General features: G+C 46.8%; 1 protein-coding gene across 1 annotated transcript; it reads right to left on the minus strand.

Moving 5' to 3' along the window:
• Window positions 1-6,902: 6,902 nt before the first annotated feature.
• Window positions 6,903-11,334, minus strand: edn1 (endothelin 1). Its single transcript, XM_035429665.1, has 5 exons — window positions 10,461-11,334; window positions 9,664-9,820; window positions 9,395-9,556; window positions 8,836-8,928; window positions 6,903-8,119 (listed from the first exon to the last, which is right to left on the minus strand). The coding sequence occupies exons 1-5, from the start codon at window positions 10,582-10,584 to the stop codon at window positions 7,987-7,989; spliced, it is 669 nt and encodes a 222-aa protein (XP_035285556.1). The 5' UTR covers window positions 10,585-11,334; the 3' UTR covers window positions 6,903-7,986.
• Between the last annotated feature and the right edge of the window lie 1,675 nt (window positions 11,335-13,009).

The raw sequence follows: 13,009 nt of genomic DNA on the forward strand, positions 1-13,009 counted from the left end.
ACAGCCTCCACTCTTCTGGGAAGGCTTTCCAGTAGATTTTGATACATGGCTGTGGGGATTCGCTTCTATTCAGCCACAAGAGCATTAGTGAGGTTCGGCATTGATGATGGCCTCGCAGTCGGCATTCCAGTTCATCCCAAATGTGTTTAATTTTTCCCCTCCAAACTCAGCAAACCGTTTCCTTATGGACCTTGATTTGTGCACAGGGGCATTATTATGCTGAAACAGGAACGAGCCTTCCCCAAATTGTTTCCACAAAGTTGGAAGTGCATTTTTCTTGAATGTAATTGTATGCTGTAGCATTATGATTTCCCTTGTTTGGGACTAAGGGGCCTAGCCTAAACCATGAAAAACAGCCCCAGACCATTATTCCATTAGTGCTACAGCATACAATGGCATTCCAGAGAATTGTGTGCTTGCAACTTTGCAGCAACAGTTTGGGGAAGCCCCTTTCCTGTTTCAGCATGACAATGCCCCTGTGCACAAAGCAAGGGCCATAAAGAAATTGTTTTCTGAGTTTGGTGGGGAAGAACTTGACTGGCCTACACAGAGCACTGACCTCTACCCCCATCAAACACCTCTAGGACGAATTGGAATGCTGACTGCAATCCAGGCCTTATCGTCCAACATCAGTGCCCAACCTCACCTGTGGCCGAATGGAAGCGAATCTCCGCAGCCATGTTCCAAAATCTACAGGTGGAGCAAGAAAGCAGCAAAGGGGGATCCAGCTCCATACTAATGCCCATGGTTTTGGAATGAGATGTTCAACAAGCACATATGGGTGTGATGTTCAGGTGTCCACATAGCTTTGGAAATATAGTGCAGTCTCTGCATGCTCACACAGGACCAGCTTCGACACACTATTTCGGAAGCAGTGAATGTCGAGCGAATGATAGCGAGTAACAATGTTGTTTCACCTCTCCAAGACCGTGTGCTTGAATGTGACCTTTTTTCTCTTTGGGGATTGGCGGGTCAAACGTCTCAAACATGGGGAACCTGGCGTGAGTTTCACAAATGCTAAAGAAGTGTGCTTGAAGCAAGACTAAGAATCAGATACGGTATCAGAGCACAGGCGGCTAAAAATGCCCTTTGAGATATCATTTGGGCTCCGCACACATTGCACAAACAGCACGGTATAGAAACATAAGACCTGATATTGGATTGAAACGGCTGCATAGCTGACAGATTGCAAAGTAAACAGAATTGAATTGAAAGTGAGGCAGGGTGTGTATAGTAAGGATTTGTTGTTCCAAAATGGAGTTGGAAAATAATAAATGGGGATTAAAAAGCTTTTAAAAACCCTGCCTTATCTGGTAAATATTTTCTCCCGAATGCTTTCTTCTTGAACCGCGTCCATTTCACTCACATACCAGAAAGGAGGAAAACAATTGTGTCTAGACAAAGAATGAGAGGTACGCGGTGCTGTTGGTGACTAACGTGAGGCAGCGGAACAGCGAATCGCTGCAGACATTAGTAACGTGTTTCAACGGGAAAAACAAAAAATAATAAAAAATACCGTCTGTCGGGGCTGCGGAGCGAGCCCGAGCCGTGATTGGCAGATGGGGAAACCCGCGAGCGACGGGAAGGAAAGAGCGGGGGGGGGGGGCGCTGGCGTTGTCGCAGTGACGCGCGGGATTAGCCGTCGGCGGCGATCGGCGGCCCGTCGGCTTCGGGGTCGCCGGGCTGCGCCGCGGTCACGGAGGGTCACTGAGAGGGAGTGCCAGGCCCCCCGGTGCCCCGCAGACTTAAAAAAAAACCAAAAAAAAAAACGGCAGGAATATCGTATGATATTGTACACTGCTTATATTGTTTAGCCTGCCCTACGGAGGAATCCAGGGTTGGGTTGTTGGTCACATCGCCAAGATTTGATTTGACTGTATATATTCGTTGGTCGTCTGTCTTTTTTTTTGTTGATAAAGCAGAGCGAGAGAGGCAGGGATACATCCTGGACAGGTCATCAATTCCTAACGCAGGGCACGCGCACCATTCACTCACATACCTACAAGCCAATTTAGCGTCTCCAATCGGCCTACCTGCATGTCTTTGGGACTGTGGGAGGAATCCGGAGTACCCAGAGGAAACCCACGCGGAGAACATGTAAACTCCACACAGAGAGGCCCCAAGCCGAGATTCGAACCCACGACCTTCTGGCTGTGAGGCGCCAGCGCGACCCACTTCACCACCGCGCCGCCCGCAGTCACTTTGTGTAAATTATAAATGAAAAACGCTTATTCACACCAGGAAACAGAGAAGGAATTAATAGCATGTTGTTTGCAGACATGTGAAACAACGTCACGGCTTGACTAATGGGGACGAATAAAGTTTGGCATTCCGCGATAGGCAGTGTTTGACTTCTGGGTGACCGCCTCATCGACGCTCCGTGCTGCGCTTTCCCTCCAGGCCGGGCCGAGACCACAAAAAGAAATCTCCGCCCTCCTAGCAAAAGAAACAAACAGAGGCTCGCGCATTATGCCCTGAATGCAAACAGAGATACTGCAGGGGCCTCAAACCCTGCCCTGCCCCGTTGTGTTTCACCTCCTCCTTATTCCACGGAAAAGCTAACGCGAGGCGGAGAGGTCGATCCATCACGCGTGTGAACGAGCTCGCTCGCTCGCTCACTCGCTCTATCGCCCGGGAGCTTGTTTCTCGCGCGTCGGCGCGGCGACGCGTCTGCTACAGAAATACGGCGAGCCCCCCGAAGCGAATTCCTCTCGGAGACGCCCGCCCCGGGTTCACAGGGGCGACCTTCTCTCTGCCCGGGGGGCAATGGGGCCTCCCCAAGCTCCCCACGACGGTAAATGACTCCCCTGTGAGCAAGCTGAAAACAGGGAGAACTGTTATTGTACGCATGATGCAAGCAGAAGACAGTGTTACTGCACGTGAGGCAAAAATAGCTCAGCTATATATAGTTATATATATAGTTTGCGCTACTTTCTGTTTCCGACATACTGCGTTTTTTTTTTGCTTTGAAACGAACCATTTGCGGAATGCATTTCGTAAAACATTCTTTGACAGTTGTCTGTCGCTTAGCGACGGTTTCAGGCGTAACCCTGGGGGGCCATCTTCCGAGCACAGACGCCGCGGGGGGGGGGGGGGGGGGGGGGGGGTTTGGGGGGGGCGATGTCACCACAGATGCGCGCGATGGGGATTCGCGAAAAGTGTCTCGTCGCCGGGCGTGGGGACCGGTTAAAAAGGCGAAACGCCGGCGGCGGGCGGCATACCTGAGCGATTCCCGAGCGCTGCCAAAAAGAAACGTCTGCGTTTGGCAAGTCACAGATCTGCACCCTAATCCCCCGGCCATGTGATCGCAGGGCAGGAATCTGTAATTACCCCCCCCCCCCCCCGTCCTTCCCCCGCCCTGCCGGTACTCTCGGTTGAATACCAGGGCGTGTAGACATCCTTTTTTTTGGGGGGGGGGGCGAAGGCACGAAACGTCGGAGACTTCTGCCCGTCCGTCCGTCCGTCCGTCTCCGATGTGTCACACCACAGGCCCATTGTTCGCCGAGCAGTTCTGCAGGGCCCTGAGCCACCGTGCAGGGCGATGGGCCATTGTGTTCAGGGGCAGACCTATTCAGAACTACGCCACAGACACATCTCTGGAGGCTTAGGAGCACGGAGGGTCGATCTTTTCGGGGAAGAGCCATTGTTTGGTGATGCTGGACCTGTCAGCTGGCTGTTAACCCATTCAGTGCCGGGGGGCCTGAAACACTGCCCTGTTCTAACAGTGGGAGTCGTGCGTACGGTAGGCAGCCCGCTTTGCTCACAGGATTAGGAGCTCGGTCCAGGATCAGGTCACTGGTGACCAGTGGTCTATCGCTGGGACCGGTGCCTCATGGGCCCATTTGGTAACACTTCTGTCACCAGTCGGTCAGTCTGCCATTAAAGGCCTGGCAGAATTAAGGAGCGATGGAGTCCATCGGTATGGAGGACTGAGCGAGAGGATGAGTGACCAATGAGGCGGGACTGAGTGGGAGGGGCCTATGTGGGTGGGATCTGAGTGAAAGGGGACTGAGTGGGAGGGGCCTATGTGGGTGGGGTCTGAGTGAAAGGGGACTGAGTGGGAGGGGCCTATGTGGGTGGGGTCTGAGTGAAAGGGCACTCAGTGGGAGGGGCCAGTGTGGGTGGGGTCTGAGTGAAAGGGCACTGAGTGGGAGGGGCCTATGTGGGTGGGGTTTGAGTGAAAGGACACTGAGAGGGAGGGGCCAATGTGGGTGGGGTTTGAGTGAAAGTCACGTGTATGACTTGGTTGAGACCATTTTCTTATGATCATATTGCTTGTGTCTCATTCAGAGGTTATTTCCTACTGATGGGTTACTGTTCCATACTGAAAACGACTAAATTAACCTGAAAGAACTGTTCTGTCTAACCCAGTCTGGCTGGGAAGGCTGTTTTGTTTTTTCTTCTTATTTGCATTGCATTTTTTCCCCGCTGCATGTAGGAACAGGCGCAGCGCTGTCAGACAGGAGTTAGGCTGAAGTGACATAATAGTTAAGAAAGCAATTTAAAACACGCGAAAGATTTGGGTGTTCTGGAAAACTCCTTTTAAAAAGATCTCCTGGTTCGCCTTGAGTGCAGCTGCAGTGCATGCCGTGTTTATGATAGATCACAGCACTTAGCTGGGCTGTCAGTCACTTACCTCCTGCTGTCGATTATCTTTACCCATTTTTTACCATCTGCAGTCGATTAGCTTTACCCATTTTTTACCATCTGCAGTCGATTATCTTTACCCGTTTTTTACCTTCTGCAGTCGATTATCTTTACCTGTTTTTTACCTCCTGCAGTCGATTATCTTTACCTGTTTGTTGACTGACCAACCGATAAATTGGTGATGTAGTCCTATCACTGCTGCCTTCTCTGGGAAAAAGGGCTTCAATCAGAAACAGCGCTTTCATTGGCTCGACCCCAGCAAATTATTCAGCGACATCCACAAAATCTCACACAGTTACTTCTGACCGTTACAAAAGTGTGTCCAACAAGGAAATTAAATTCTATGCTTAGTAATTATAAACAGTTATTCATTCATGTATAAGAGTGTGTTCAGCTACTAACTGCTAGTTGTGCTGAATCCTAAGCCCCACACAGCACAGCTGGTTCTCGATGATTTGTACTTGGCATTTTAGCTGGAAATTTTAGAGTTATGATGCTAAATAAAACAAGTGAATAGTTTTACAAGCTCTGCTGTCATCTTAAGACAACTTTAATCGGTGCTTTTATTTTGCTTTGCAGTCATGCTGATCTGTGGCAGTATTAGAGCATGTTTTAACACTGACATATACTCACCCTCCTTTATGAACTGGGATCTACAAGTATCAGTGAAAATGCAGACTGTGAAACTGGTTAGTCCGGGGTAAATTTTAGGATGGGGCAGGGTGTTCAGTGGTGTGGGGAGGTGGGGGCAGCATAATCCCATGTATACATCCCTGGAGCTACGCAGGGCAAGTCTATTGTCAGTAACCTCCAGCGATAGTAAAGAATAGGATGAACGGTCGGCTTTGCCTTCCAGGTCAAGGGTCGTGACAGGCCACAATCAAACCTTTAATGATTCGGTGAGAGGAAGGGGGGTGGGGGTGGCGGGGGGGCTGACAACACCAGAGAGCGGGACAGACACTCAGTTCCCGGGACAATAGCGGGCATCGGCACGGGGCGGGGTGAGAGATTTTACCGGGAATTAGGCAGATCTGCTTTAGTGCCGGGCGGTTCTGGCGTTTTGTGAGAGAGGGTCCGGGTCAAAAGTGACTCCTGGGGCGTGATTAATGTTGATTGGAGGACACCGTCTGGAAGTAATGGCTATTATGACTCCCAGAGGACTTGGGGTGGGGGGGGGGGGGTACAGGGTAAGGCACTGCAGCTTTAGAGACAGGATTACTCCCACCACAGAGAGCACAGAATCGTGGGTAAAACTGGAGCATCTCCCCAGCTCTTTAGCCCTTCTAAGTGTGAGATCAGATTAGAACGTTCTCAACTAAACATTCTAATTCTGATGTCACAATCACAGCTGGTAATTGAAAGCAGTGGAGTTCTAGAACACTGAATTAGAATGTTGAAAAAACATTCCAGAAAACCTACTCTTCAAAGATTTAGGCTCCCACAACTTAGTAAACAAAGACGTGTATATTTTAATTTTGGGGTGCTATAGTACTATAAATGCCTCTGGATTTGGTAACATAACGTCGTACCTAGAAAGTAGGTCCCTCCAACAAACAGTTGGTTATCTATTTCCTCACTGTGCCGTGAGTGATATATGCATCAGTTTTCAAGGCACTTACCTGACTAAATTTATGCACTGGGCTAATCCAGAACCAATAGTGTGACTTGTGAATCATTTCAGAAAGTGACCCAGCAGTGGTCACCTGGGCTGTCCAATCAGACATCCTCCCCCATTTTTCCAACCAATTAACAATTCCCACTCGCTAATATAGACTCAGCACATTGCTCCCATGCCCCCTGTCAAATCCTGGGGGTGGCGGGGGGGGTGCTCTGTGTTTGTTGGTTTTGATGGAGTCCTGCACTTAAGTGCTTAGTTTAAGTCGCTGATCGGCTAAAGCAGGAGTAACCAACACCTTTTTTTCTGGAGATCTACCATTCTGCAGGTTTTTTCATTTCAACCATAATTTGGCACACCTGATTATACTAATTAGCAGCTCAACAAGGTCTCTAGCTGCTTTGTCAGAGTGAAAACCTACAGGGCTGTAAATATCCAGGAGCAAGGTTGCTTACCGCTAGGCTAAAGAGTCCACACGCCTTGCTTCCAAGGCCCAAATAGGCAGCAGACTGCAAGGAAATCACAGAAACCAGCAGAGACAGTGGATAAGAGTGTCTGCTAAATGCCTCTAATGTAATGCTCCTGAAGACTGTTTGGAAAACAAGCCAGTTCACAGCAAATGAAGTGAAGTGCACAAGTATGTAGTTTAAATAGGCAGTTGTTTTTATTTCATATTACTGTATGCCTTTTTCGTGGCATTATTCTGATGAACCATTTCACAGAAATGACAGACGGCGAAAGTCACAGACCAATGTGGCCAAGTTACAATACATATTTAACATGGATAGATTAACCTGCTGAAGGACAAAGGAATTTGCAGTAACATATAATTGTCATCTTACATAACTGTCATTATACAATGTGTATAGAAAGGTCATATGTATTTTATACAAAAGAAAAATACAAAAAAACCCTCTGTCCCATGTTGGAATGGACATTCATAATGGTGGAATCTTCGAGGCTAAAATGGTGAACCCCAAAACCATGGAAGAAAAGTCCCCGAAACTGGCTTATATATATATAATAGGCCTGTGGGTTTTCATCTCTTTTACATCCAGAGAGAGACATTTCATTCTGTTGCCTTATAGGAAATAGTCAGTTCCCAGTGGGAGCTGAGTCTCATGGACAAGAGAATGTGCGGCCAATCATCTTCTTAGGTTACAGTCTTCGCTTATCTCCATGCTTCTGAATGTTCTCATTTTCAGTAACTTTTTGCGATTTATTCGCGAATTCCGACCGCTGCGAAGTTCGAAGAAAAAAGGGGGCGACTGAGGAAGGGTGCTTCTGACTTGCGGCAGGACACGGGAGAGGTAGCTTTAAAATTTCCGCGGGTGGGGGGTTTGATGGGTAAATGCTACTGGACGACTTGGTGGGAGAGAGAGAGAGGCGTTTAGGTCCTGAACTGTAGGTCCTGTGCCACACATCCATTTAACTCTGTGCACGTGACCTTGAGGCGATGGAGCGACCTTGAGGCGATGGAGCGACCTTGAGGCGATGGAGCTTTCGTCCTGCTACAACCCCCCCACCCCCCGCCCCGCCCCGCCCCCGCTCCTGCTCCATCCTCTGAGGGGCGTCGCTGTGTGGACCGTCCTGAGATGTCTACCAGAAGGGAGGGGGTCTTCCGCTCGTTGGTCCATTGTGCCAAACCTCCCCTTTCGCAAAGGTCTCCGTGTCCCTTTCGGTAGCGGGACAGGGGGTGGGGGGGGGGGGGGGGAGGACAGGACTCAGGCCGTGTTCCCGCCCGTTCTAACCCGTCCCCGCCCCCGTCCACGCGCCCGCGCCCGGCGCAAACCTATCGCCCTCCACACGCTCCTCAGGGCCGAGGAGGTCCCGATTCTCAGGTTGCCGACGTTTGCCCTGGAAGAGAGGATGAATTGAACAGTGAGTATCTCGTCGCTGGAAACAGAGCAGCACATTCAGCACACGCCGAATCAGAAACAGAGCCGAGGACACACGGCCTCGGTGCTAGTTCAGCCGCAGACCCATCCCAGCCAGTCACTTTAATCCCGAATCTGATGCGAAAGCGAAATGATTGGCAAATTGCAGGATATGTTTTCATTTCATTAAGCTGTCAAAATAATAGACGTTGGCGCCACGGATTTTTTTTTTTTCTTTTTCGGTTTTTGCACTTCGACAAGATTCTACACGAGCGAAGTTAACGCTGGGAGACGTTTCCTTTTCACGGTATTCGGTCACGTCCCGCTTCAAGGGCCTCTGTCATCTCCTGTCATCCGATGCTACTTTGAACTCGGCACGAGAACTGAAAAGGGCGAAATGATTTTTTGAGACGATTTTGCGCCTTTAATCTTGGCCACTTCATTCTCCGTTATAGCCGTTAGCTTAACGCGCTGTAACGTCCAAGCAACATTCAGAGGCAGTGTCAAATCTCCAGGAGCGCCGAGTTTGTGTGTCTCCTACTTCATCTCTTCAAGTGTCAGTAAATTGCGCTTTCTGAAGATTATGCCTCGCTGGAGAAACGCCTGGCATGAGGCTATAATTACTCGGTACAATTATTCGGCAAATGGATCCGGGGTATTTTCTTTTCTTTGCGGAATTACATTTTTTTTTCTTACCTGTTAATCCCCCCCTTGTTGGCTGCCAGGTCGTACAAGCACTGCCACGCGGCGCATCCATGGCCCTGGGCTGGAGCACTCGCTGCCCGCAACCTGAGAGAAGGAGAGCGCACGTCAGCACAAGAACTACGGCCAGAACTATCTGCTACCCCCACGGGCCACATTATGCCCACAGGGGTTTTAAAATTAACACATATTTAACACTGAGCATCAATAAGGGCTTTCTCAACCAAATCTGCACTCAATTAATTAATCTGTTTTTGGCAATGGTGAATATAGGCCCATGGTCTCTTTTGAAATACCAGTGTACCAGAATATTACACTAAATATTGAAAACTTGAAAACACTACATGTTTTGAATACTTTAAATTGTATCATGTATTCAACATGAACAGTAGTATTGTCAGATTCAACAAAAGTCGAATTCGCATAATGGCATATGCACACTACGTGTGTGCGCGCGCGCGCATAAACGTATACATCCAGATGTGGCTGTCATATAGGAAATACTGTATATTAGCATTCAGTCAGAGGTTCTCCGGTAATTTTGGAAACTTACCGAGTCGGTGTGTTATCTTTTTGACAGAACATCAAGCACGTGCTGTCTTCTTTATCCGCGCACTGGCAGCGTCTTTTCTGCTGTGTGCGCGTGAGCGGCAAGGGCTTCTCGAGCGACCGCTTCTTTCTAGGAGCACTTCCCAGACCGTAGGATACTGTGCGTCTGTTTAAGAAAACAAAACCAGAAGAAATTAACACAATTCGTTTATCAAACTGTTATTGCTAAAAACAAACATGATTGTAATCTGCAATCCATTAATGTGCGCTTACTCTGGCGTGTTGACCCATATGATGTCGAGATGACAGAAATAGACGCACTCCTTGTCCAAGAACGTAGCGCAGGAGCAGCGCTTTGTCCTGATGTGGCGCGTGGAAGGTCGCGCGGTGGCCACCGGCTCTGTCTCCTGACTCATCGATACTGAAGTCACTGGTGATAGAGAGGTGCGGTTAGGAAGATTATAACACATGTGAGAGAGCACTTAATAACATGGACTGTAGTCTAAAATTCTGCCAGCACAAGTACAACTTTCTACCGGTACTTTTGATGTTGCTCGAGCAGTTTGATTGGGATCAACATAACTGTAATGTTAGTTAATGTCATATGTTCTAATAAAGTGTAATAGTAATAACACTTGTGTAAAGTGTAAAAGCGCATGATTTGTGTCCAGTATTTTATTCAATGTAACACATGCATATATGTTTGGCAATAACTACAGTCTGTTGCGCACCTGAGCCCGCGAGATTGTAAAAGTAATTCCTGCGCATCGTACAGTTCTGTAAAGTTTTCTTTTCTTTTCTTTTTATTGTTGTTTGGTAGCATTCTCCAAATTGTTGTAAAATGCGAGATTTTTTTTGTGCACATTTCCTGGTATGTCTTTCGATCTATATAGCCAGAACTAATTGCATTACACGCAGCCCAATTTTGTTCTGGCATACCACCGTACGCATTGATATCGTCTGTACATATATGCATTTACGCAAACTAAAATACTGACCATACAACAAAATATTATAATTACATTGAAGTATGGTTGGATTATTGGACAGTATAATCGGTTAGAGCTTACCTGTTTGTAAAAACCCAGAGACAATGATCGGTATCACTGAGATAAGTACGCGTAATTCCATTTTGAACTTCAGTTTAAGTGTTATCTTCTTTTGTTCTTTTGTGTTCCAAAAATTATATTCCATATACAGTGTAGATGACAGCAACCCGATAAACTAAAATGCAAAATAATAATTGTTAAAATAAAAACCCGCTTCTGTATAGCTGAAATTGAGCTCGAGCGCTTCTCCCTCGGGCTGTTCTCTTAGTGATCATGCTACTGTTGCTTCAATGGGCCATATATATGCAACAGCACCCCCCTCTCTCGCCCTCCTCAGTCGCGTGTAAACACTTTTGTACTCTGACTTTTTAGTAGACAATGCCGTTTGTTAACAGTCTCCGACAAGCAAGCTGCCTGCAGACCAAGATAAGAACTGTGCATTTGCAGATGACGACGGCTGGAGACGCCAAGCGGCGGCGCGAGGTGGGACTCCGAAGCGCGCGACACTGGCGTTTTCTCTACAGCAGATGGAGAGCGAGTACAATCTTTTGGTGCAAAGACATGGCTTTTTAAAACCTGCGTGTAATTTTGTATTTTGCCACGGTTCTTAAGAAGTCAGATTTGGCATCTTAATCATATCGGTTTTTTTTTTGGTTTTTTTTACCTCCTTTAAGTATTCTCGTGGAAATCTGAACGCGTAGAAGTTGTTGTGCTCGTTAACTTATTTTATGATTTTTTTTTTTTTTTTGGAAGACTGAAGTGAAGGTAATGATTGTGCATAACTGGGACAGGTATTTGTTGAAAAATATTATCATACAGATAATATGTTAACATGATTTATGAAAAAGTAAGATTTATACCTTTTAAACAATGGCGCGTTGTGATATTTATCTACAAAGTTTTATGCATAGAAACTTTTGACTTTAAAAAATGCTAGGAACAATAGCAAGCATTAATTGTTTCATTTTGTCCAACTTTACTCTTGCTATTATGTCGTGACTTCGCGTTATGTGAAGAGTACAGAGAATACGGTCATGAAGTAGATATTACATACATGTATATCGAGAATCACAAAGTAAACGCCCTACCGCCCAACAGGTTCGTACGGGGTGTGACAGACTGGTTTCATTGGGCCACGTGTTTAAACTTCACACAATGCAGTGGGCTATTTAAAGTCTATCAAAAATGATTTTGGAGATTATGAATGTTTAAATCGCTTTTGGATTTTTCACTCAAAGGGAATGAATGTGGTCATTTTATGCGTGAGGGTGGACTAAATCTGACAAGACGAAAGGTGAGAATGATAGAATTACGTCTTCAGATTTTCAGGTACAGTTCTGAGAGTCTCGTGCCATTGTATTTTCTTTTAGATCTGTGTTCTTTAAAAAAAATATGTAATGTATTTAATCTGTTATACAACAGAGCATAAAACTAAAAAAGAGCATTCTTTTTCTTACATTAACTAATTTATTTTTATTACAAAACCCCGAGATGAAACCCTATAATTCTAAACTCATCAAGTTTTAATCGAGACGTTCCATTTCAACAGCGCCGCTTTCACATGCCAATGTGACGGGACGCTGTGGCGCGCGCTCATTATTAACTTCAGTTTGTTGCCAGTAGGGGGAAATATATCCCGCGTTTTCAAAAGACAGTCTTGCAATCATTGCGTCAGTTTGACGGGAATGGGTCCTTTCATCCTGCTGAGGATGGGGTCGAGGTCAGGGCTCTGTGCAGGCCAGTCAAGTTCTTCCACACAGTTCTCGACAAAACTATTTTTATACGAACCTCGCTGTGTGCCCGAGAGGATTGTCATGCTGAAACAGAGAAGGACCTTCCCCAAACTGTTGGGGAAGCGCAGGATTGTCTAGAATGTGAGAGTGTGCTGTAGCACGAAGATTTGCCTTCACTGGAACTAAGGGGCCTAGCTCAAACTGTGGAAAACAGCCCCAGACCAAGGAGAGTCCAGATACTTTGGTCATATAGTGTACTTCTACCATTCCACCATTTTATCTATCTGAAATATGATTTATGTTGCACATGCTGGGTGGCAGAGCCTGGGTGGCACCTTCGCTGGTTTCAGTAATGTGTGACGATGAGAGCGATGCTCTGGAACCCCATAGTGGGGCTAAACTCATAATCAGTCACTTGCCGGTTTGAACGAATCAAATCACTGCCCTGTTTGAACCATCAGAAGGTTATGTTTTCCACAGCTTAAAAAAAACCCACAAATTTGCCCAAATGTGTGTAGCTGTGCCTATTCCTGCGCTTCACAAACCCTTCTTCTCTCAAAACGACAGCCTGCTGTACAGGACGGTTATAAACAAGCACGAAACCGGCCAGACCCACGGCGCACCTGTACAAAGTGTCATGAGTAAAACTTGGCTAACTATATAGCTAGCTAGCTATGGCATGTCCTCACCTCTGTAACGTTATTTGTTGTCCTCCGTGTGTCCACACATCTGTACCGGTGGTACGCGCTAAGTATGGTTAACTAAAGTAGGCGAAACGCTAACATGTTAGGGTTAGCTAAAGTAACGTTAGGCGATAAAGCTGTGCTAAAAAATCTT

Source organism: Anguilla anguilla, chromosome 8, assembly GCF_013347855.1.
Source record: "Anguilla anguilla isolate fAngAng1 chromosome 8, fAngAng1.pri, whole genome shotgun sequence".
NCBI classification, from domain to species: Eukaryota; Metazoa; Chordata; class Actinopteri; order Anguilliformes; family Anguillidae; genus Anguilla; species Anguilla anguilla.